A 21,609-nucleotide genomic window follows, 5' to 3' on the forward strand; every position below is an offset into this window, starting at 1 on the left:
AATTCAAAACTTGGCAGATTAAAAAGATTAATGTTTTAAAAAAAAAAATGCATGTGACAAAAATCTCGGTTTAAGCTTTTGAATTTGGAACCAGTTGATTAAATTTTGATTCTTGTAATATCAAGATTTGTTACAAAGAAAAAAATCAAGGAAGGTTTGAAAACATCAAACTTGAATAAAAGAGATCAATCTTTTTACCCTAATTAAAGATGCAAATATGTTTTGCTTTATGTATACTTCAATCTAATTGTTTTTTATTTTTGTAAAGACGATGTAAAACTACGTTCTTCTGTTCACACAAACTTTTTTTTTTTCAGCCGATATGACATGGATTTAATAATTATAAATATATATCATCTTTAATTATCTGCAATTGGGCATATATGTATATAAGTATAGATGTGTATGTGTGTGTCTCTATTACAACTTAAAATCAGATTCTTCTTCCTCTCTAAACAACAACAACAACGAAATTTTAATTTCTCCTTTCTTTCTTCTTTATCTCCTCTCTCTCTCTCTTCAAACACAAAATCGAAATATGACTCGATCCTCTAGATTCCTAGGAACAGCGGCGGCGCCGCCACCGCCGGAAGAAATCCTCGCCGCGGAAACCGACATGGTTGTGATTCTCTCAGCTCTTCTCTGCGCTCTCGTATGTGTAGCCGGTTTAGCCGCCGTAGCTCGCTGCGCCTGGATCCGCCGTCTCGCCGGCGTTAATTCCTCCGCCGTAGGAGAATCTCCGCCGCCGAACAAAGGCCTCAAGAAAAAAGCACTTCAATCTCTCCCTAAATCCACCTTCACCGCCGTAACATCTGCCGTCGATTCGCCGTGCTCTTCCTCCGGAGACGGAGATTCCTCCACCGAGTGTGCCATATGCTTAACGGAATTTGCCGACGGCGAAGAAATCAGGATCCTACCGCTCTGTAGCCACGCCTTCCACGTGGCGTGCATAGACAAATGGTTGACTTCTCGGTCGTCGTGTCCTTCTTGTCGTCGGATTTTGGCTCCGGTGAAGTGTGATCGGTGTGGCCACCACGCTTCTACGGCGGAGACTCAGGTCAAAGATCAGCCTCCTCCTCATCAACATCCTTCACAGTTCATTTCCGCCATTATTCCTGCTTTTCTTCCTTGAAAAGTTTCCACTTTTTTCTTTTTAAAATTTGCGAAAAATCATCGGTATGATTATCAAGAAAAGTAAAAGTATTATTAATTAATTAGAATTAGGGATCTTTTAGTTACTTGGACTTTTAGACTGTAACAATGTTATGAATCTTAAATCTTTTAATGATTCGATCAGATGGAATTTCGAAAGTTCGACATGTTAATTTCTTTCCCATAAACTCGCAATTAGCATAAAACATAGTAATGATTTTATTTAAAAATTATATTAGAGGATAATTTAATTGATTAGACAACATGAGCACTGAGAAAAGAGTCGGTCATGTTAACCCGTTTGTAAGCAAAACCAGAAGAGGAGGAATAAAAACTAATTTTTAAAAAATATATAAATTTGGAACTGGAAAGTTTTTTAAAATACAAAAAATACTAATTTCCTTATATTGTTTTGCAAAATATCTAGCGAGGGATTGGTCGTTTTTCTTTTTCCGACAGTCAATATTAACTAATTCAATCTCTGTTAACAATGTTTTTTCTTTTATCAAAAAGGTAACGGCACAAGTAGTAAACTAGCATTTTTTTTTTTAATTAGCAAAACTGGTAAACTGTAAGTCCAATTTATGGAAAGTTTGGCGAAAATTTAGTGTGTAGACTGTGTTTTAGTGATTGTAATATTTAACTAGTTATATGAAGATTATTATATTCAAAATAAATAAAGAAATGAGATGGTGATAACTGATAACTGTGTGATTGTATTTTAAAAGTCTTCCTCATTTTCAGTCATTAGTCAAAGAAAGCATGTAATGGTCTCTCATCTCCTTTACCCGCAAATAAGGACGACTTAGTCTCATTCAATCCGAATGAGCAGAGAAATTGATAGTTGGTTGTCTTTTTTCTCAATGACATACAAATTTGCAGATTTACAAATATGACTATAATTTTATGCAGATCATAAACTTGAAACATGTGATTGTTTAAACTCTGTCTCTCCTTTTTTTTTGGTTGAAGCTCTGTCTCTACTTAAATGAAGAAGAAACTGCAATAATGATCTATATCTTAAAGTCATACGAAAGAATTTGAGAGAAGGATATGTATGTATAAATAAGTTTCTAGTCTTAGGATAAAGATAGTGTTAAAAATTCATACGGAAAGTACATGTCATATTGTCAATCGTTTGATTGAGCACAATATATATATATATATGTCTATCGACGGTGTAAATAGATCTGTAGTGTTAAACGAATCTATAATATTTAAAAAAGGATTTAACTACTATATGAATCAAATAATGTAAGCGGTAAGTCACAAATTTTACGGAAGAATTGTGTGTAGCTTACAATATATTTTTTCTTTGAAGAATAATAACATACTCCGAAATACTCTACATCAAAATAAACATAAATTTGATGAACTCTGTTAGGTCTCTTTCACCATTATAGCAATGCTTTTTTTTCTTCTTACATTCTCATTTATGGATTCACGTAGTTATTATTGGCGGGATTAAGGAAATTTTGGCTATTTGGTAATGCAAGTTGATGAGGATAAACTAATGCAACAAACATTTATGGCTTTAACAAAATATCTCAAAATATCTACAAATTACTCCATTTTAAACAATGAATTTTGTTAGGTCCCTTTTCACCATTATAGTAATCAACTACTATATGGTTTAAGTTTCTACTTATATATCTCTTCAGAGATATTTTGTTATATATGATTATTTGACTGTAAATTTAACTAACTTCAAACTTGGATATCGACAAATTGTAAACACAGACCAATCTAGCTTTTAGCTGTGGAATATAAGTTCGACATATAATCATTTGTTATCTTTTTTTTTTTTTACTTATTTCAGTTACTAATATAAAAAAATGCAGCTATACTACCTAATAATACCATTTTTTTCTTTCTCACTGGGAATAAAATTAAAGTGATTAAAGGGGAAAAGGTGGAGAAAGAGGAATACTTGAAGGGAAACGAAAAACGTACCACCCAACTTATAGACACTAGAAACGCATGACAAGCCCAAATATTATCCATCTTTCAGTTTCACTTAATGGAATCTTATGCCTTATCTCTTTCCCTTTTTCTTGAAATGTTTATTATATAACACCCAAGAGGCCAAAAAGTGAATAAAATTTTCGGCCAAAACTTTTTCATCATTTCACTTCGCTTTTTATTTTTTGTCTTCTACAAATAGCTTAACGTTATCCAACTTTTTTTCATTTTCTTGTTTAAAACCGAACGTATTCACATTTAAGAAAAAAAATTGGACTAATTTTCCTATGTTCTCATCTATTTTTGATCATAACAACTGTTGTGGAACTTGTTATAACATGAATTTAATGAATCCAAGCTAGCGCACAATAGTTTCAAAACTTGAGCTGAATTCAACGGTAACTAAGGGAATGCATCAAACTGACATTTATAAATGGAGTTGTCTAGATATTTGAGTATGTTTATCAGAGAATGTGAATACGTTTGGTTATAAATAAGAAAATGCAAAAAGGTTGGATAACGTTAAGCTGTTTGAAGAAGACAAAAATTAAATTTATACTGATGGGCCTGTTTTGTATATGGATCAAGTTGGGCCTAATTATACAAATATGTATATGGATCAATCCGGATTTTCCGAGTTAAAGTTCTATGAGATCATCTAGATCACAGTACGAAGAGAGAGGTTTTTCAATGATGAAGAAAGCTTTGCTTCATTCATTGGTTCACATGTACAATGGATATGATAACACAAATAAAACCAAGACCATGTCTCGTGAAGACACTTACACATCGACCCCCCCCCCCCCCAAAAAAAAGGAAGAATAGTTGCATTTAATACAAAGAGCGTTTTAAATTTAACCATTTTGCTCTATAAACAAACCCACGTTCATAGCCAACTCATGTCATGACTCATGTCTCTCCTTTTAACATCAAAAACCATCACATCACATATCTCTATCCACACACAAATATGCATTTTTAAGGTGTGAGTGCTCTTTACGTATCAAACTAAAGCAACAAAACAAGAGACGACACACTGAATACACAAGTAGTAAAAGCTAAAACAAAACCTCAATCTACAGGGGGAAAGCAGGAACATATATGTGGAGAGACATGAATGAAACAATGGTGTACACATTGATACATGTGAATAGTGAAGAGAGAAACAAACATACAAAGAATGAATAGTGAAACCTCTACACTACTGACTTGCAATGCCTCTCTCTCCCTCTTAGCATTGTCGTGTGAAGATAGCTGCATTTTTCTCTTACTTGTGGTGTCAACAGCATTAACAGAATTACCTGAAAAAGGGAGGGAAATACACACTTAGGTGTTTGTGTTGGTTTTATAATTGTAGAGAGTAAAGCTTAATTTCCTGAGTTTGGGAATCTAAGGAAAATGTTACCCTGAAAACGGGTCAGAGACATTATCAGCAGAGTTAGACAATCTCCATGCTGCTCTGTTTTCTCTTGTTGGACTTGGAGAAGAAGCACATCTGGACCCAGCTCTTCTTAGGCTTAACCATTAGAGATTTCGCGTTTCTCGTCTCCACCAGATCATTCATGTATTGAACAACGGCCTGTGAGTAGTATGAATCATCCGTGAGCGAGTACCGTTTGAGCACAAATTTAGAATCTAGAGAGAATGAGAGAAAGCAAACCTGAGGGCCCTTTTCGGCTATATCCCGAGGAGGAACTTGTAGTGGATTCTCCTGAGCTCGAAAAACACGCAACTTTGTAAGCATTTTGAACGAGTCTGGAAGAACACGGATCTGGTTATTGCTTATATCAAGCTCTTCAAGCATCTCAAGGTTGCCTATTGATCTCGGGAGTGATATCATGTCAGCGAAATTGTTCCCGACATTCAGCTTCACGAGCGACGTGGCAAAACATAAGCTCTCTGGGACAGACTCGAGCTCATTGAAACTCACATCCAACTCTTTGAGGTTAGCTAAAGAAGACATCGTCGTGGGTAACTGCCTGATGTTATTGTAACGCACGGACAAGATCTCTAACGTAGTTATCTTCCCAATAGCTTCAGGAAGAGCCTTGAGTTTGTTATAATCTGCACGGATTTCTCTCAGGGAAGAACACCCACCGATTGAATGTGGGATCTCTTCGATGTCATTTGTCTCAACGGCGAGCTTCTTTAGACTCACAAGAGAACCGATGGATTCAGGGAGGACAGGGAGGTTGTTGCAGCTCAAATCAAGCTCCTCGAGCCGCAGCAATCTGCTAAACGCTGAAGGCAGAGACGATAACTGGTTCCCACTAAGATCGAGGTAAACCAAGTTCAACAATTCACCGATAGACTCAGGGAGCTGACCGATTCTGTTGGAACGCAAGTCGAGCTTTGTCAAGGAAGAAAGCCCACCTATGGTGTTTGGCAATACCACAATATGATTCTCAGACAAATCAAGCGAATTTAGACTCGATAGTTTGCCAATAGAATCTGGAAGCCACTCGACTTGTTCCGTTAGCTTGTTCTGCAGAATCAGCTCCTGAGTAGCTTTCTTGGCAGATACCTCAATCAAACTAGCAAGTTTAATCAAACTCAGCTTCTCTCCATCATTGCCTACACATAATTCACACTACAGTTACTAAAGCATAATCTTTTATTGCATCGTCTTGCTCAAAAACCTCTTAGTTCTATCTAAAGGTTCACACTTTATATCTAGAAAATCCCAAGTTCTTCTTAGTACCAATTGAGTAACACTAGAGCTTTTAAATCAGTCGAATTAAGCGAAGAGAAGGGTTAACTTACCGGCGAATTTCCCGGTGGTAAGTTTTGAATCCACAATCTGGGGACTTCGAGGAGCTACGAAACCATCGTTGTAGAGAGAAGGCTTAGCTTTCGTAACGAAGCTGTCGTCTCGTGAAACCATTTCCTTTGGGCGAACAGGCGATTTCTCGGAATAATACAAGCTTGACGGAGAATCGGAGCGTGTCGCCGGAGCCGGCGGAGGACGAGACGGAACAGAGCCGTTGGAGGTAGAAGAAGACGGGTTAGCAATGCAATCAGAAGCTCTCTGAATGAAATCGTCGAACAAAGTGTGAACACTTTCCAGATCGAGAAGTTTCGTAGCTTCTCTTTTCTGTTCTTTGCTGCGAAACTGAACAAGACCTTTCTTCATTTCCTGCAACACCGTGAAAAGCTCACCAGGAACCTCGGAGCTTTTTCTCTGCCTAGCAATGGCTTCTAAGCAAGCTTGATCTTCCTTCTCCACGTTCAGTATCAGAGACCTCGCAGCTTCAACCTCGTCGATTCCTGGTCTCGGTGGCAGAGATCTGTGAATTCTCATGATTTCTTCAACTACTTGCTCCGTCGAATCCAAACGCTTATCCATTTGCATCAAATCCATTAGCTCCAAAAATTCAAAAACTTGGCCAAAACCCAGAAATTGGAAGAAGGAAAAGATAAGAGAAAGCCCTCTTTTTCTTTTGTTGGCTCAAAAGTGTCCGATTTTAAGTGAGTGGAAAGGAGAAAGAAAGAGTGAGTTTATGTAGAACCCCAGAGGTTCTTGTTTCGCCTCATAAATACAGCTGTTTCCATCACTCTCTGTCTTCTCTCTCTCTCTCTTTGTGTTATCTCTGTAAATTTTTTTTTTTGCTTCTTCTCTTCTTCTGCTTCCTCAGTTCTTCTCTTCTTTTGTTTCCATCAGAAATAATTGATTACTTTATATATTGTCACTAAAGAAACTACAAAAATGATAATTAATACCTTTGAATTTTCCATGTTTATAAAATTTTGAGAACTGACTTTTTTCTTTCGTTTTTTAAATGTTAGAGTACATAATTTTTTTGTCGAAAATATTAGTTCGTACATAGTTAACATTATCATTAGAGGATATTTTTATGATTTAAATGCGACGGAAATAACGTGAACCGTGGGATGGTGACCTATTGCTTATCTGTGGATTTTGTATATCACGTTATTCCTATTTACTCCCTATACACAACTTTTCATCTCGTTTTTTCCACGTATTTGTATCGTATTTATGGAAATAATCGCATCATTTCGAGAAGATAAAACTAAAGTAGTTAAAAAAAAGAAGAAGATGAAACTAAAGTTCAACATATTACATATGCAGGCTACATGCAATACATTCTGCGGAGATCAATGCCTATTTCCATTTTCCTGTCTCAAAAAGAAAAGAAAAAATTATCCGTTCGTTACCGTTAGATTTTTTTTGTTTCTTTTACTGAAATAAGCATTATTATTACTTGGAAGTTGGAATGTTATAGGGATCATCAAAGATATAACTAATAGGCCCGTTATGTCCATGAGGAGGAGTATAAAATAACTCAATTTACATCATTTGCTCTGGCTATATAAGTTAATAAAAATATATTCTTGTTTCCTTTTCGGCCTAAAATAAGATATTTTTGGTGGAAAAAATAGTATTATTTTTAATTATATCTAAACGTTATATAAAAATAATAATGTGGACAAACTATGAAGATAAGATATTGCGAAAAAAAAATAAAGAGAAACAAAAGTTGACAAAAAACAAAGAGAAACAAAAAAAAAGCGGAGACGCGAAAAAAAAAAGCGAAAGAGAAGAACGCCATGTGTGAGAGGGACACGTGTCGGTGACTGGGCCGATGATGTGTTGTCCTTTAACCTGTATCCAGCTGTCACATTCATAGTCCCCACATGTATATGTCACATTTGCATATCTGGGACTGGGGATATATAATTTTCTGCTGAACTATTTCAAATATGTCTCTACTTATTTATATTAAGAAAAAACAAAAATTTGAAAAAAGCCCTTAAGTTACCTACAAATACAATTATTTTAGTAATTCAACTGTGTCAGGAAGTCTGATCCCTTAAACAGAAGTCATTAGTTCTTAACTCAACAATTCAAGTTTCTGGATTATATGAAATAATAATTTACTTAAATTTGATATAACTGTTGCAATTGATAAAAGTGTTAAACTTAAACTTTCTTGTATATAAAACATTCAACCTTTATTATATTTTCTTTCAGAGCAGGGTGTTTTGGACAAGAGATCAAAAGAGGTAAGCAACGAGTACATATGAAAGCGCACACCAAACTTAAGAGTTATTCCACTAGAACACACCCACCAAGCTTATTACAATCAGCTAATTACAAGAGATGCCATATCAAGTCGACCTCTTATTTTCCGAAATCTCCTACCACGCTCCATAAAAAAAAGACACAGTAAAATATATTTTATTTATTGCATATAAAAAAAAAAGAATTTCAGTTCGTACTGTTTATATAAAAAAAAACAAGCATTCTAATTTCTAAACATTATAGAAGACTGGCCATCATTCGAAAATACGAAAATTAGCAGAACTTTATGTGCGTGAATGTGTTTGACTATGGCAAGTTGTGTACTTGTGTTATATATTTTAATAAGAAAAACAAAAGTTGTATTGTTGACAAAAAAACAAAACAAAACAAAGGTTGTGTTATATTTTCTGGTAAATTATGCGTACATGAGACAAACATGATGAAATCTTGGTCAGAATTATAAGAACGCTGAAGAACCTATAAAAGACAATTCTTTAACGAACTAACAAATGACCAGAAGCCCTCCCTCCAAAGGAATACAATTACAAACAGTGGCCATAATAGACCGACGAACTTCCTTGTAATATTTTTTTCGTCAATGGGTAAAATAACGAGTTGCAGACTAAGTCGATGCTAAGAAAAGTTAAAGATTCATAGTTGTCCATGAAAAAGAGCTAAATATTCATAAAGTCAAACAAAATCAAAACAAAAAGATAAACGGCCGACACAAAAAGAAGATAAAACTTGCCGAATTTTTTGTATATATTGTAAACTACTTTTTTTTTGGTTGTCGCTATAACGTAAAGTTCTTTTTTTATAATTCAACTTTCTAATTAAATAGCTTTTTACTCAAGTCGTACTTTATTTATTTTTTGACTCTATAATTTTGAGCAAAAATGTAATTAACTTTTATAGTCATCGTCGTTTTCTTAAAGTTAAATGAATAAAAAAAATTTGAGTTGTTTTGGGAACGAATTTGTTGAACCTCTTTTGAATATTTTCCAACTACATATGTTGGAGAATCTATTTCGGTGGTCGCACGCATTGCTTTACTTTAGTGAAACGACGTCATCTGTTCAAAACCCATAACTCTGACATCTGTAAAAGTTTCAAAGCTTCAAAAGCATCTCCTCTGAAAAATCTGACCATAGTTTTTTTTTTTAAACTTCTAGAAGCTCTGGTGCGTACCTTGATTGCTCGGGTTCAAGATCAGATATATATGTCTATTGTCTTATAGCTTTTCTATAAACACATTTATATTTAAATTAGTTTAATTTTGCATTATTTATTACTACTAGGTGTGAGACAAATCATGTTCACTGAATAAACGAATGTGAAGGCATCATCTGTGAATCAAATGTAAGGGACTTTTGTCGTACCATTAGACTTACAACTTTGAACAATAACCATACTCAACTCTAAGTGCAGTATTAAGAAATAAACAATTCAAAGTCCCTTAACTAATGCTAAAGATCGAATCTCATTCTTAGGCTTTGATCTGAGCAATTATCTCAATCACTCTTACCTTGCTGAGATCCAATCTCCTGTAAGTAATGCTCTGCATCCAAAGCTGCCATGCAACCTACACAAATTCAATCAAAGGAGTTGTGAGAATGGAACAAATTAAATATCTCTACTAATCAATGCAACTCAAGGAAGATTAACTCCAACACAAAAACCTTAGCTTGCATCAACTCTTACTTGAACTACATGATATATATAGAAGCAGCAAGAATTCAACCACACAAATCTTAACTAGTTCAAAAACAGTTGCTCATTTAACTAAAATAACTAACAAAAACAGTTCTTTTAGAAACACTTTTCCAACGTCAGAGAATACAGAGCTTAGAGGAAAGTAGAGAACTAACCACTTCCTGCAGCTGTAACCGCCTGCCTATACTTCTTATCCTGGACATCGCCGGCAGCAAAAACTCCGGCGATGCTAGTCTGTGTAGTACCAGGCTTGGTCACCACATAACCATCTGAATCTAACTCAACCGAACCATCCAGAAACTTCGTTGCTGGCTCATGACCAATCGCAAAGAACAATCCCGAGACTTTCAAATCAGAAACCTCTCCAGTAACCACATTCTTCACCTTCAACCCTCCGAGAACGCCTCTCTCTCCGTCTCCGTAAGCTTCCACAACCGTCGAGTTCCAAACGACGTCGATCTTCGGATTCGACAGAGCTCTCTGCTGCATAATCTTAGACGCCCTGAAAACGTCTCTCCTGTGGATTATATGAACTTTGGATCCATACTTCGTGAGGAAATTCGCCTCCTCCATTGCCGAATCGCCTCCGCCGATCACCGCGAGTGGCTTGTCACGGAAAATCGGAGCAGCTCCGTCGCAGACAGCACAAGCGGAGATTCCTCGATTCCAGAAACCTCCAGAACCTTCACCAGATCCAGGGAAGCTTAGCCGCTTGGCTACAGCTCCGGTAGCGAGGATCACGGCGTCGGCGATAACGGCTTTGGAGTCTGTGAATAGCTTAAACGGTTTCGAAGAGAAATCGACCTTCGTCACCGTCTCCGTGAAGATCGTGGTGCCGAATCGCTCCGATTGCTTGCGGAATTTGTCGGTGAGCTCGGCGCCGAGAATACCTTCAGGAAAGCCAGGGAAATTCTCGACGTCGGTGGTGGTTGTTAATTGGCCGCCGGGAGCGATGTCGTTAGCCATCCATCCTTCGAAGAGAAGAGGCTTAAGCTCCGCCCTAGCAGCGTAAATCGCCGCCGTGTGAGCCGCAGGGCCACTGCCGACGATGCAGAGTTTTGTGCTGTGAGTTTCAAGGCCGTTCATGACGGAGGATGAAGAAAACGCGGAGGCAAGAGACGGAGGTTGCGGCGGCTGAGTGAGAGAGGAGGATCCAAGCCGTGCAAGGGTTCGTGCTCTGTTTATCAAAGTCTTTATCAAAAACCTCGAACGATTCATACAACTCATTTGGAACGAATACGAATCAAAGACAAACACTTTTGGATTTATTTATTTTTTTCTCCTTTCTAATACTAATGTATGAGTCTACATGTATGTATAATTGTTTTAATTTTTAAAGCTTGTATAAGCATGAAAAGCTTGGGACACAGGGAATTTGGGACAACAGTCACAACACAAGAAATAGAATCACTTTGATATGAAGTGGTCGTCTTGCATATCTTCCTAACCAAAAATGATTCTTGAAACTTTACACAAAAGTAAAACAAATTTATTTAGTTAAACACACAAATAGGGGATAAAAAACTTCAAACTTTTAACCTCTAAGAAATAAATCAGAACGAAAATGCAATTTCAGCAAAATAGATCGTCACAAACCATAGATTAAAAACATGATTGCTCTTTCTTTCTTTATTTGACTTTGAATGAAATCAAAAACACCATAAGAGACAAATTTAGAAGGAGAGAGAAACTAGGTAAAGCACAAATATTTAAGAAAAAAGAAGTAAGTACACAAAAAGGTCTGTGAAACTGGTTCAGGACACACAACAGAGAAATCCCTAAAAGACAAATATGAGCTTAGAGCTTCACTTCACCCAAGCTCAAAGGAAGGCATCCTTCTCAAGCAGCTTCACCACCTCGAGCTGGTTGTTGAGCTTGGCCACATCAATGGGTGTCTTCTCGTCTAGGTTTTGAAGAGTCCTGCAATCGCACAAATCGTATATATAACTATGAGTCGTGACAAGATGTTTTAATGGAGTCGTTTATCTACAAGTATTTGTGTTGTGAGACTTACACTGCAGCACCATTCTCTAGGAGAAGGCTTACACACTCTTTCCTCCCGTAACCAGCAGCGTAATGCAGAGGTGTGTTCTTGTTTTTGTCAACCGCGTTAACACTTGCTCCAGCATCGATAAGAACTTGAGCACATTTCAACTGTGGAAAAGGGAGCAATAGGGTCAAACTAACTTCAATCCATAGTTATAAACAAAATGGAAGTAATAACCAATTCCATCTCATTGTTGTTACACCAAAGAAGTAAATCATTCTACAAGTAACTGTGTCGTGAAACTTCGTAGGGTGTAGTAACTAGATACTAGTCTACCGAGTAAATGATGATAAAGATTCTAAACTTCAACAGCCAGTGAATAAAAAGAAGAGAACCACCTAATTCCGAATATTTAATTGCCCTGAATTGATAAGAGACTTGCATACCTCGCCGTATCCACAAGCAAAATGTAATGCTGTCCTTCCCTCAGAATCTTCTTCATCTTTGTTACCACCAGATGCCAAAGCATTTTTCAAACCCTAGTTGAATCAACAAATCAATCCAATAATGAGTTCAACAAAACAAAATTTGAATGGAGAATATAGTGAGAAAATGGCAAAGTAGGATGCGTTTTACCTCAACATCACCAAGGCTGGCGGTTTGATGAACAATAGACTCTTCTTCTTCTCCTTCTTCCGCTGCCTCGGGTTCAGCTGAAGCAGTCTGCTCTGGCAAGCCAACAACAGGCATACCCATTGCTTCACCAAGCTTTTTCAGCACATCTTTATCATTCCAGTACCTAATACCAGATAAAAAAAAAATTCTTCCTTTATAAGCAAAATACAACCAGAAACAGAAACACGCTTTACAAATTCTATAAAAAAGAAGTTTGTATCACCCACTTCATCATGGCAGAAGGGCCACCAGCATCTATCTCATCTAGTATAGGTTTCAACTCTGGGTCTTCTTTCATCCGAGCCATACGCTCAGTAAAGTGCTCTGCTGTTTCAGGATTCGAGAAAGCATCCAAAAAGGGAGACATTTGTGGATCCTGAAGGCAAAAGAAAAAAAGTACAAAAAAGAAGAGATTCACTCAGAGCCACGCCTCAATAACCAGCGTACAGGAAAGAAAACTAGATTTTTGCAATTTTATTCACCTGCACTAAGGCGTTACCAAGACGCTCCGCCATTGTCTGAAATTCGGGGTTATGCATAACCTGTTGCATTGTGCTGACATACTGTTGTGGATCAATGGTAGGGAAACCTCCTCCCTGAGCTGCGTTTGGAATAGATCTCTGAAGCTGCTCAGCCAATTGGTTAAATGCAGGATCTTTAGCTATCTGCTCAGCCAGTTCCCTAATGCTTGGATCCTAATGAAAAAAAAAAACCATCAAAACCCCATCAATTGAAAACTCCAAAAAGATAAACTTTTTCAATTTCGCCACAACGAAAAGGGCACTTACGTTGAGGATACCAGCCATATTTGAGAAATCGAAAGCATTGAAATTCATGCCAGGATTAGCTGATGGAGGTGAACTCCCAGAGGCTGATTCCGGTTTAGCACTCTTAGTCGCCTCCGTCGATTCGGTTTTCTCGTCTACAGTGAAAAGAATACAATTCTCTTAAAACTCCATGATAAACAACAAACCAATCACCGAATCTGACTAGACACGATGCAATTCGAGATTGCAAAAACAACCGAAAATCAACAAAACTATCGCAGATCAGATTGTAATATACCAACAGTAGGTGAAAGCGAATGTTACCTGAAGGAGGCGGATTTTTCTCTGGATTGGAAGCCATTAGATATAACTTAAACCCTAGAAAAAAGAAAAGACAATAGATTCACAAAATTTATTCAGAACAAACATGCAAATGGAAAATAATTGAAGAAGAAGATGAAGAGACGGTGCGAGACCAATCAAAGAGAAATGAGTAAAACCAGAAGAGAAAGAGAAGAAATTAACCCGAGAAGACAACGTTGTGGTGGCAAACGCACAAGCAAGACGAGAAAACAGATAATCAGTTTTTTTTCTTACAGATTTTAATATGTCGACAGAAAAAATAAAATAATTTATTATATATATTTATCAGCTGGATTGGATTGGATTGGAAAGAAGACGAGGCACAACAGCCACTGCTTCCATTGAAGTTTGAACCTAAAGTTAATAGTTTTTTATTTAAAACAAAAAAATATATACATGTACTGTAGGCCCAAATTTCTACGCTATTTGGGCCCAGCCTCCTGCCTCCACGAGATAACCGTATGTAAAATTTGATTAACCGAACAATCCAAGCCAACGGTTTCAAATATGAACCGGAATAAATAAGCTGACTTGTAGTAGTGGAGACTGAGCCACGTCAGATTTTATGATTTTTTTCAGTAGCGTTAAGATCCAATTATCCGCCAATGGATAAACACGCGTCTCTTCTCGGAAACAGCCGTTCATGGCAGCCACGCCTACACTCTGTGCTGCTCTCCGATCTCCAGTCTCTTCCCGGAGATTCTCTCCGATTCGCAAAACCGTCGCTCCTCTGCATTTCAGTGTCGTTCCTTCGCCTTTGTCTTCACGGTCCTCGTCTACATTGCCTTGGCTCTTCCGTTCCGTTAGACTTTTTCGGCGGTCGCCGGCGGCGAAGCAGCAGGTTGATGAGGATGAGGTTGGATTCGATCAACCGCCGTCGCAGGAGCTTGCGATAGCGTCGGCGTGTTTGGTTGGTGTCCTCACCGGAATCAGTGTGGTTCTCTTCAACAACTGCGTTCACTTGCTCCGAGACTTCGCCTGGGATGGGATTCCTGATCGTGGAGCTTCGTGGCTTAGAGAAGAACCGATCGGGTCCATTTGGTTGCGTGTTATCCTTGTTCCGACTATTGGCGGCTTGCTGGTCAGTATACTCAATCAGCTTCGAGAAGCTGCCGGAGATTCCGCCGCAGATTCTGATACCGCTGATTCTAATCTTAATCGCCTGAAGGCGGTGCTGCGTCCCTTCCTTAAGGCTGTTGCCGCATGTGTGACTCTTGGGACCGGAAATTCGCTGGGCCCGGAAGGTCCTAGTGTTGAAATTGGAGCCTCCATCGCGAAAGGAGTTAATTCTGTGTTCAATAAAAGTCCTCAGACTGGGCTCTCGCTTCTTGCCGCTGGCTCAGCGTCCGGAATTTCCTCTGGTTTGTTCATCACCCTTTATGGATTACCATCTGATATTTGCTTTTGCTGATTCTTGCTTGGAGTCGAAGTGCATGTTTGCTTTCTTTTGAGTTAGAAGTTAAGAAGACTAAGACTTCGATAGCAACTAAGTTAAAGCAGATTGAGCTCGTTTATCAAAAGACTTTGCTTTTGTACAGGATTCAATGCAGCTGTTGCTGGATGCTTCTTTGCAGTTGAGTCCGTTTTGTGGCCTTCATCAAGTGACTCATCAATATCACTTCCAAACACAACTTCAATTGTTATTCTTAGTGCTGTTACTGCTTCTGTTGTGTCGGAAATTGGCCTGGGATCTGAACCTGCGTTTAAGGTTCCTGATTATGACTTCCGCTCTCCTGGAGGTATTGTACTCGCTATTCTTATCCTTCGTGCCTTCTTGCTAGAAATTTTCGCATAGCCATTTATGCAGGACATAACCGAAAACCAAACTTATGATAGCTGTTAACTGATTTGCAGAACTTCCACTCTATCTTTTATTGGGTGCTCTGTGTGGCTTGGTCTCATTGGCATTATCTCGATGTACATCATCCATGACATCTGCTGTTGACAGTCTTAACAAAGATGCTGGGATACCAAAGGCTGTATTTCCTGTAATGGGTGGCTTAACTGTTGGTATCATAGCTTTGGTATACCCTGAAGTCTTATACTGGGGTTTTGAGAACGTGGATATTTTGTTGGAATCTCGTCCATTTGTGAAGGGCCTTTCAGCTGATCTTTTGCTTCAGCTGGTAGGTGTCAAGATAGCTGCAACCGCATTGTGTCGGGCTTCTGGACTGGTCGGTGGATACTATGCTCCTTCTCTCTTTATTGGTGGGGCAGCAGGAATGGCCTATGGAAAGTTTATTGGACTTGCTTTGGCTCAGAATCCTGAAATCCATCTCTCTATCCTGGAAGTGGCATCGCCACAAGCTTATGGTCTGGTACTGTTCTTATGTAATCAGTATTTCAAACTTGAATATTGTCATAATTTCAGAGTCCCTTGAATGTTTACCTGCCAAAACTTTCAACAAAGACAAACGAAAAATCAGGATTTTCAGATTGATTGAGAAATAGATGCTAAAATTTTGCAGCTTCATTGCCAATGATTCTGTTCGTCTCACTGTTCCACAGGTTGGAATGGCTGCTACACTTGCGGGAGTTTGTCAAGTTCCTCTTACATCGGTACTACTGCTGTTTGAACTTACACAAGACTATCGTATAGTGTTACCCCTTCTCGGAGCTGTAGGCATGTCTTCATGGATTACTTCTGGACAATCAAAGAGACAAGAAACTAGAGAAACGAAAAAAAGAAAGAGCCAAGATGACGTACAGCCTCTGACGACATCTGATGCTGAATCATCAACGAATAACCTTTGTGAAGTTGAAAGTTCTCTTTGCATTGATGATTCAAGTATCCAAGCTGAGGAGCTGCCGAAGATTATCTTTGTTTCAGAAGCCATGCGAACAAGATTTGCCACAGTTATGATGACCACTTCTCTGGAAGAGGCAATAACTCGTATGCTGATAGAGAAACAATCCTGTGCGTTGATTGTTGATCCTGATAATATCTTTCTCGGTCTACTTACACTTTCAGACATTCTAGAATTCAGCAAAGCAAGAAAAGAAGTCAACAAAAGACCCAAGGTACGAATTTTGAATAGTCTGCTCTTGCCTAAACCTCTGAAATAACAGTATCTATCTTGTGGTACCCTGATTAAATAATGAAAGCATTTCTTTGGTTTAGGAGTTTTTGGTTAATGAAATATGTTCGATGAGCGGAGGAGGATGTAAAGTCCCGTGGACTGTTACACCTGATATGGATCTTCTCGCTGCCCAAACAATCATGAACACGCATGAAATTTCTCATCTTCCAGTCGTTTCAGGCAACATTGATTTTCGCAGAATACACCCTGTTGGGGTCCTAGATAAAGAATGTATCACTGTAACACGAAGGTATGCCTTCATCTGTCTTCCCTCATTTTATAAAAAAAAATTAACTTCTTTTCCCATTTCACCGAGTCTTCCATATGGCAAGAATATATGTGGAGAGTCGTGAGTTCATATAATTCAAATTGCCAAGTTTTCTGTACCGGTTAGCTAGATTATTTTATTTTTCGAACAGTCAACTATTTCTAGAGTTAATACCAAAGTTATGGACTCGTGAGCAAATTTCCTCAATTCATTTGAAAGTTTTCAGTGCATTTCTGCTTTTGTCCTGTGTAGATGATATACTGGAAATTATACCAATTTTGCTGATTTTCTTTCTCTCGTTTGATCTGGCAGAGCTCTAGCAACCAGAATGTTCCTCGACTGAGAATCTCTGCATTCGTAAACGGGCTTGCTTTGTAACTTTTCTTGAGCTGATCAACCAGGATGATTTCAATCTTTTTCTTCTATGAGGCTCGGGGCCAATTTTTGTTCCTTATATCAAGAGAATTGGGGAGAACGGAGTTGATTTGTGCAGCATGGATAGAAGTCGTCTTCTCCATCTGTTGGTTGAAAGAATGGTGGAAACTCCATGTCCCGCTTAAGGTGTTAAGCAATCCGAAGGGAATACAAACCTGGCACGTGGGTACTGAGAAAATCTTCAGAATTTTTTTCTTGAGACCAAAGATACTGTGCTCAGGTGATTTGTAACCATTCCTTTTTTTTTTTTTTGCGTACAGATTGTTACTGTACCTTACTCAATATTTGTCTATTTTGTAAATTGCTAATTTGGCTTTTATCATATTGAGAAAGTTTCAACTACTTGAAGACTATGACAGTGTCAACCAATTGTAAGGGTTTCCCTTTTCCAGTATATTCCATTTTGTTCTTGTGGGATTCCAACACTGAAATGCCCGTATATTTGGTGCCTCTCTCGCTGACATTATCTTCTAAGTTATATGGAGATTTTTCTCAAAGCAAATTCCTATAGAAAACAATGGGCAGACCATCGTGGTGTTTAAACAACCGTCCTGAAATCAATTTTAGGAAATGAAAAAGCTACCCACATGGGTTGAATGACCTACCTAATCCGTACTTACCTTCAGGATGGTATTACTAGTACATACCCTCTTAAGACGCATGGATACAGAACATGCTATATAACAATTTGGGTGGTGATTCCATCGTGACCGGAGAATGGATCAAGCAAAAGGAAAAGTTTGTGTTACCGGAGCTTCAGGCTTTTTAGCTTCTTGGCTTGTAAAGAGGCTTCTCCTTGACGGATATGAAGTCATCGGAACAGTCAGAGATCCAGGTTTTTCTATCCATCTTGTTTCTTTGTCATTGCTTTGAAATCATAATAAGCTATCCAAGTGAGACTCGGTTAGTTTCTTGTTTTGACAGGAAATGAGAAGAAACTAGCACACCTTTGGAAATTGGAAGGGGCAAAGGAGAGACTACGGTTAGTGAAGGCTGATTTAATGGAAGATGGAAGTTTTGATAACGCCATAATGGGATGCCAAGGAGTTTTCCATACTGCTTCTCCTGTGCTCAAACCAACCTCTAATCCAGAGGCATCCCACTACAACTTTTTCTTTTTGGACAAAATCTGCATTATTTGCGTATCATGCATTTAACAGAGTCTCTAAGACTTTTTATTTCTTGTGATCTGATAGGAGGAAATTTTGAAACCAGCTATAGAGGGCACACTGAATGTACTGAGATCATGCAGGAAGAATCAGTCCCTGAAGCGTGTGGTTCTCACCTCATCCTCTTCAACAGTCAGGATCAGAGATGATTTTGATCCCAAAATCCCTCTTGACGAATCAGTTTGGACCTCTGTTGAACTCTGCAAGCGTTTCCAGGTATAATCATTTTTGAATAGCCTTTATATAAACAAAGAACAGAGATCACGATATAACTTACCCGAAGGTGAATGGTAGCTATTTATTCTTAACACTAAAATAATATTAGCTAACCGTTTGTGTAAACGCGTTTCACAATGTGATGCAACATGGCAAAAAAAAAAAAGGTCTGGTATGCGTTATCAAAGACATTAGCCGAGCAAGCTGCATGGAAATTCTGTGAAGAAAATGGTATTGACCTCGTCACCGTTCTACCATCCTTTCTCGTGGGACCAAGTCTGCCTCCCGATCTATGTTCTACAGCTTCTGATGTGCTTGGATTGCTGAAAGGTACTCTCTTCTTATCTCTCGCAAGTTAGTCAACAAGACTTGGTTATTTTTTGGTCCAAATCAAATGGATTCATCTGTTGCAAACGCTTATAACTTGTCATTCAACAAAACAGGAGAAACAGAGAAGTTTCAGTGGCATGGACAGATGGGGTATGTTCATATCGATGATGTGGCCCGAACCCACATACTCGTTTTCGAACACAAAGCAGCCCGAGGCAGATACATTTGCAGCTCTAACGTTGTTAGTCTGGACGAATTAGTTTCCTTCTTATCCACTCGTTACCCATCACTCCCTATCCCCAAGAGGTTTCAAAATGATCCTTTGACCTTTTCTCAAACCTTATCATCCTTGATCAAAAATAAATAGACAACAATCTTCTCTTTGAAAATTTCAGGTTTGAGAAACTAAATAGGCTGCATTACAACTTGGACACTTCGAAGATAAGAAGTCTCGGGCTCAAGTTCAAGTCCCTTGAAGAGATGTTCGATGACTGCATTGCCTCATTTGTCGAGCAAGGCTATTTATCTGATGTTGTTCCTTAACACTTAGACTCAAGAATCAGTATAGTAGTTATGTCGCTTCACAATAAATCAGTATACGTGGAAAAAACGTGAAGGTTACGAGTCATATATTTATCTTATATGATATGGGAAGGTTTCTCACTAGTTTTCTCCATAATTGCGCCATGTGATCTTAATTCGATAAAGAAAAGTCTGCATTGAGAATATATATGAGGATCGATGTAAAATGTCCTATGAGACTCGAAACTAAACCCCATGATAATTCACCACTCACTAATGTGAGAAGGCAAGCAATAGAGACTTTGTCGTTGTGAGAAAGTGTTGGAACGATCTCTTTAAAGCAAACGTCCTCCGATGGTAGGAACATCTTCTCTAACGTCTTTCTGTTCTTAAGCACAAGTTCCACAAATGAAGCCAAGTGCTTTGACTCTACATCACGACCAGACTTGTTCCAACGGACACCATCGATTGATCTCCAGCATTTAGCCGGATTTAAGCCTTTCAAGTACTTGTCAAGATGCTCCCCCTACACAACAGAAAAAAAAAAAAGACAAAAAAAAACATGGTTCTTGGATTCGATGATAGTTAGAACGCCAAAGACTATAAAAGAGGTTTATGGTAATATATGTATATATACCGGTATGTTGTGGCAATAGCTTGTGTGTACTGTTAGCTTCTTCAAATCAGGTGAGTTTTGTAAGACCCTTTTTATACCGGGAATAACATACCGAAATATCATTGTCTCAAGTGTCAATGCTTTGACCTTGAGCATCGGAAAAGGAACACCACAAAGTTCAACAAGAGATAAAATCTAGCAGAAATTAAGAGTCATTAATCAGAAACTATATAATACTACATAGGTTTAAACTTACAGAAAATCAAAGCCTAATGCAAACTAATCCATGGCAAACAGTTACTGATACTAGGCATTATAGTCTGCAAAGAATGACTGAATGAGCCCAAAAACATACCTGAAGAAAGTGTCCTCCAAAGGTAAGCTTCTCTACATGCTGTAAGTCTTCTATCATCTTTAGCACCATGGCTAAAACATGATCAATATTGTAAAATATTTCATCCGAGTTAAAGGGAATGTCCAGATGAGCTTCGGTTAAAGACGAGGTATCAGTTACAGTACATGGTAACTGACTGTTTATCAACTTGAGACAATGGATATGTGGTGCCACAATCTGTTTTACGCAACGGTTGCGATCTACTACTAATGTTTTCAGACGCACTGATTCGCTGAGATCAAGAAACCTAAAGCCATCGCACTTGGACAATGTTAAGCTCTCGAGAATGGGACAGCCAGATAGAATCTTGGCCATAGATTCATCAGAGAGATTACAACTAAGCAAGGACAGGTTCTTGAGAGATGTCCAAGCCACGGAGCATCTATCAATCATATCACAATACTCAAGGGTGAGTTGCTTGATAGAGGAACTAATGTAGAAGAAATCAGGAAGAGTATACTCGTCAAGCCATAATTTCAGAGACAGATTCTCCACGTGGCGGGACATGACGAACTCGATCCATTTGTCCATGTGGGAAACATGCGATTGTCTACTACTATAGAGGTGAAAATGCATCATCTTGAGAGCAGTGTAGTGAGCTAGGGTTTTGTTGATCCAAGCAGCCTCCAGTTTCGAGCTATCGAAGTAGAGAGAAGGTGTATCACACCATACATGCCTCCATCGTTTTGACAAGAGTGAAGTTCTGATGGCGAATTTCGTCGGAATAAAGGAGAGGATATGTTGGAGGATCACATCTGGTAGACAGCTGATTGAGTCTACTCCTCCTTTCTTTTCGCGGCGGCGGAAACGACCACCACCATTGCGGTGGCTACGGACTCTTCTAGCGGCGGTGGCGCTCTCGTCGGCCATATGAACTATATAGCTTGCGGTTTTCTTAGGGTTTACTTTTATTATA

At 38.4% G+C, this 21,609-nt stretch overlaps 8 protein-coding genes across 9 annotated transcripts; 4 read left to right on the forward strand and 4 right to left on the reverse strand.

The window, feature by feature from the left end:
- The first annotated feature begins 415 nt into the window (after nucleotides 1-415).
- LOC18028283 (probable E3 ubiquitin-protein ligase ATL45) lies at nucleotides 416-1,293 on the forward strand. Its single transcript, XM_006412035.2, has one exon. It carries the CDS (start codon nucleotides 539-541, stop codon nucleotides 1,130-1,132), a length of 594 nt encoding a protein of 197 aa, XP_006412098.1. The 5' UTR covers nucleotides 416-538; the 3' UTR covers nucleotides 1,133-1,293.
- Nucleotides 1,294-4,230: 2,937 nt separating this feature from the next.
- LOC18028284 (plant intracellular Ras-group-related LRR protein 4) lies at nucleotides 4,231-6,752 on the reverse strand. The gene is made up of 4 exons (XM_006412036.2): nucleotides 5,878-6,752; nucleotides 4,775-5,688; nucleotides 4,520-4,693; nucleotides 4,231-4,415 (listed from the first exon to the last, which is right to left on the reverse strand). Exons 1-3 carry the CDS (start codon nucleotides 6,473-6,475, stop codon nucleotides 4,553-4,555), a joined length of 1,653 nt encoding a protein of 550 aa, XP_006412099.1. The 5' UTR covers nucleotides 6,476-6,752; the 3' UTR covers nucleotides 4,231-4,415; nucleotides 4,520-4,552.
- Nucleotides 6,753-9,473: 2,721 nt separating this feature from the next.
- On the reverse strand, nucleotides 9,474-11,141 carry LOC18028285 (thioredoxin reductase 1, mitochondrial). Its single transcript, XM_006412037.2, has 2 exons — nucleotides 10,027-11,141; nucleotides 9,474-9,740 (listed from the first exon to the last, which is right to left on the reverse strand). The coding sequence occupies exons 1-2, from the start codon at nucleotides 11,096-11,098 to the stop codon at nucleotides 9,670-9,672; spliced, it is 1,143 nt and encodes a 380-aa protein (XP_006412100.1). The 5' UTR covers nucleotides 11,099-11,141; the 3' UTR covers nucleotides 9,474-9,669.
- Nucleotides 11,142-11,439: 298 nt separating this feature from the next.
- On the reverse strand, nucleotides 11,440-13,961 carry LOC18028286 (ankyrin repeat domain-containing protein 2A). 2 transcript variants are annotated; one of them, XM_006412040.2, is made up of 9 exons: nucleotides 13,826-13,961; nucleotides 13,625-13,678; nucleotides 13,322-13,455; nucleotides 13,016-13,228; nucleotides 12,761-12,909; nucleotides 12,495-12,657; nucleotides 12,305-12,397; nucleotides 11,886-12,025; nucleotides 11,440-11,791 (listed from the first exon to the last, which is right to left on the reverse strand). In XM_006412040.2, the coding sequence occupies exons 2-9, from the start codon at nucleotides 13,659-13,661 to the stop codon at nucleotides 11,692-11,694; spliced, it is 1,029 nt and encodes a 342-aa protein (XP_006412103.1). In that variant the 5' UTR covers nucleotides 13,662-13,678; nucleotides 13,826-13,961; the 3' UTR covers nucleotides 11,440-11,691. The 2 variants fall into 2 exon arrangements, with proteins under 2 accessions (XP_006412103.1, XP_006412102.1); XM_006412039.2 differs by lacking the exon at nucleotides 13,826-13,961 and adding an exon at nucleotides 13,777-13,799.
- A 327-nt stretch (nucleotides 13,962-14,288) lies between these two features.
- On the forward strand, nucleotides 14,289-17,788 carry LOC18028287 (chloride channel protein CLC-e). Its single transcript, XM_006412042.2, has 6 exons — nucleotides 14,289-15,024; nucleotides 15,202-15,402; nucleotides 15,518-15,981; nucleotides 16,172-16,684; nucleotides 16,785-16,993; nucleotides 17,324-17,788. The coding sequence occupies exons 1-6, from the start codon at nucleotides 14,307-14,309 to the stop codon at nucleotides 17,352-17,354; spliced, it is 2,136 nt and encodes a 711-aa protein (XP_006412105.1). The 5' UTR covers nucleotides 14,289-14,306; the 3' UTR covers nucleotides 17,355-17,788.
- LOC112081859 lies at nucleotides 17,367-17,788 on the forward strand (the record flags this gene model as incomplete). The annotated part of the gene is given in 3 exon segments (XM_024148636.1): nucleotides 17,367-17,368; nucleotides 17,413-17,485; nucleotides 17,487-17,788. Coding segments are annotated over 3 exon segments (129 nt in total), but the record flags the coding sequence as incomplete, so codon positions are not given.
- Nucleotides 17,789-18,160: 372 nt separating this feature from the next.
- Nucleotides 18,161-19,704, forward strand: LOC18028288 (tetraketide alpha-pyrone reductase 1). The gene is made up of 6 exons (XM_006412043.2): nucleotides 18,161-18,281; nucleotides 18,371-18,540; nucleotides 18,643-18,831; nucleotides 18,999-19,161; nucleotides 19,275-19,467; nucleotides 19,557-19,704. Exons 1-6 carry the CDS (start codon nucleotides 18,164-18,166, stop codon nucleotides 19,702-19,704), a joined length of 981 nt encoding a protein of 326 aa, XP_006412106.1. The 5' UTR covers nucleotides 18,161-18,163.
- Nucleotides 19,705-19,855: 151 nt separating this feature from the next.
- On the reverse strand, nucleotides 19,856-21,563 carry LOC18028226 (putative F-box/LRR-repeat protein At3g18150). The gene is made up of 3 exons (XM_006412044.2): nucleotides 20,655-21,563; nucleotides 20,321-20,494; nucleotides 19,856-20,209 (listed from the first exon to the last, which is right to left on the reverse strand). The coding sequence occupies exons 1-3, from the start codon at nucleotides 21,561-21,563 to the stop codon at nucleotides 19,856-19,858; spliced, it is 1,437 nt and encodes a 478-aa protein (XP_006412107.2).
- Between the last annotated feature and the right edge of the window lie 46 nt (nucleotides 21,564-21,609).

This window comes from Eutrema salsugineum, unplaced genomic scaffold, assembly GCF_000478725.1.
Source record: "Eutrema salsugineum unplaced genomic scaffold, Eutsalg1_0 scaffold_1, whole genome shotgun sequence".
In the NCBI taxonomy this organism is placed as follows: Eukaryota; Viridiplantae; Streptophyta; class Magnoliopsida; order Brassicales; family Brassicaceae; genus Eutrema; species Eutrema salsugineum.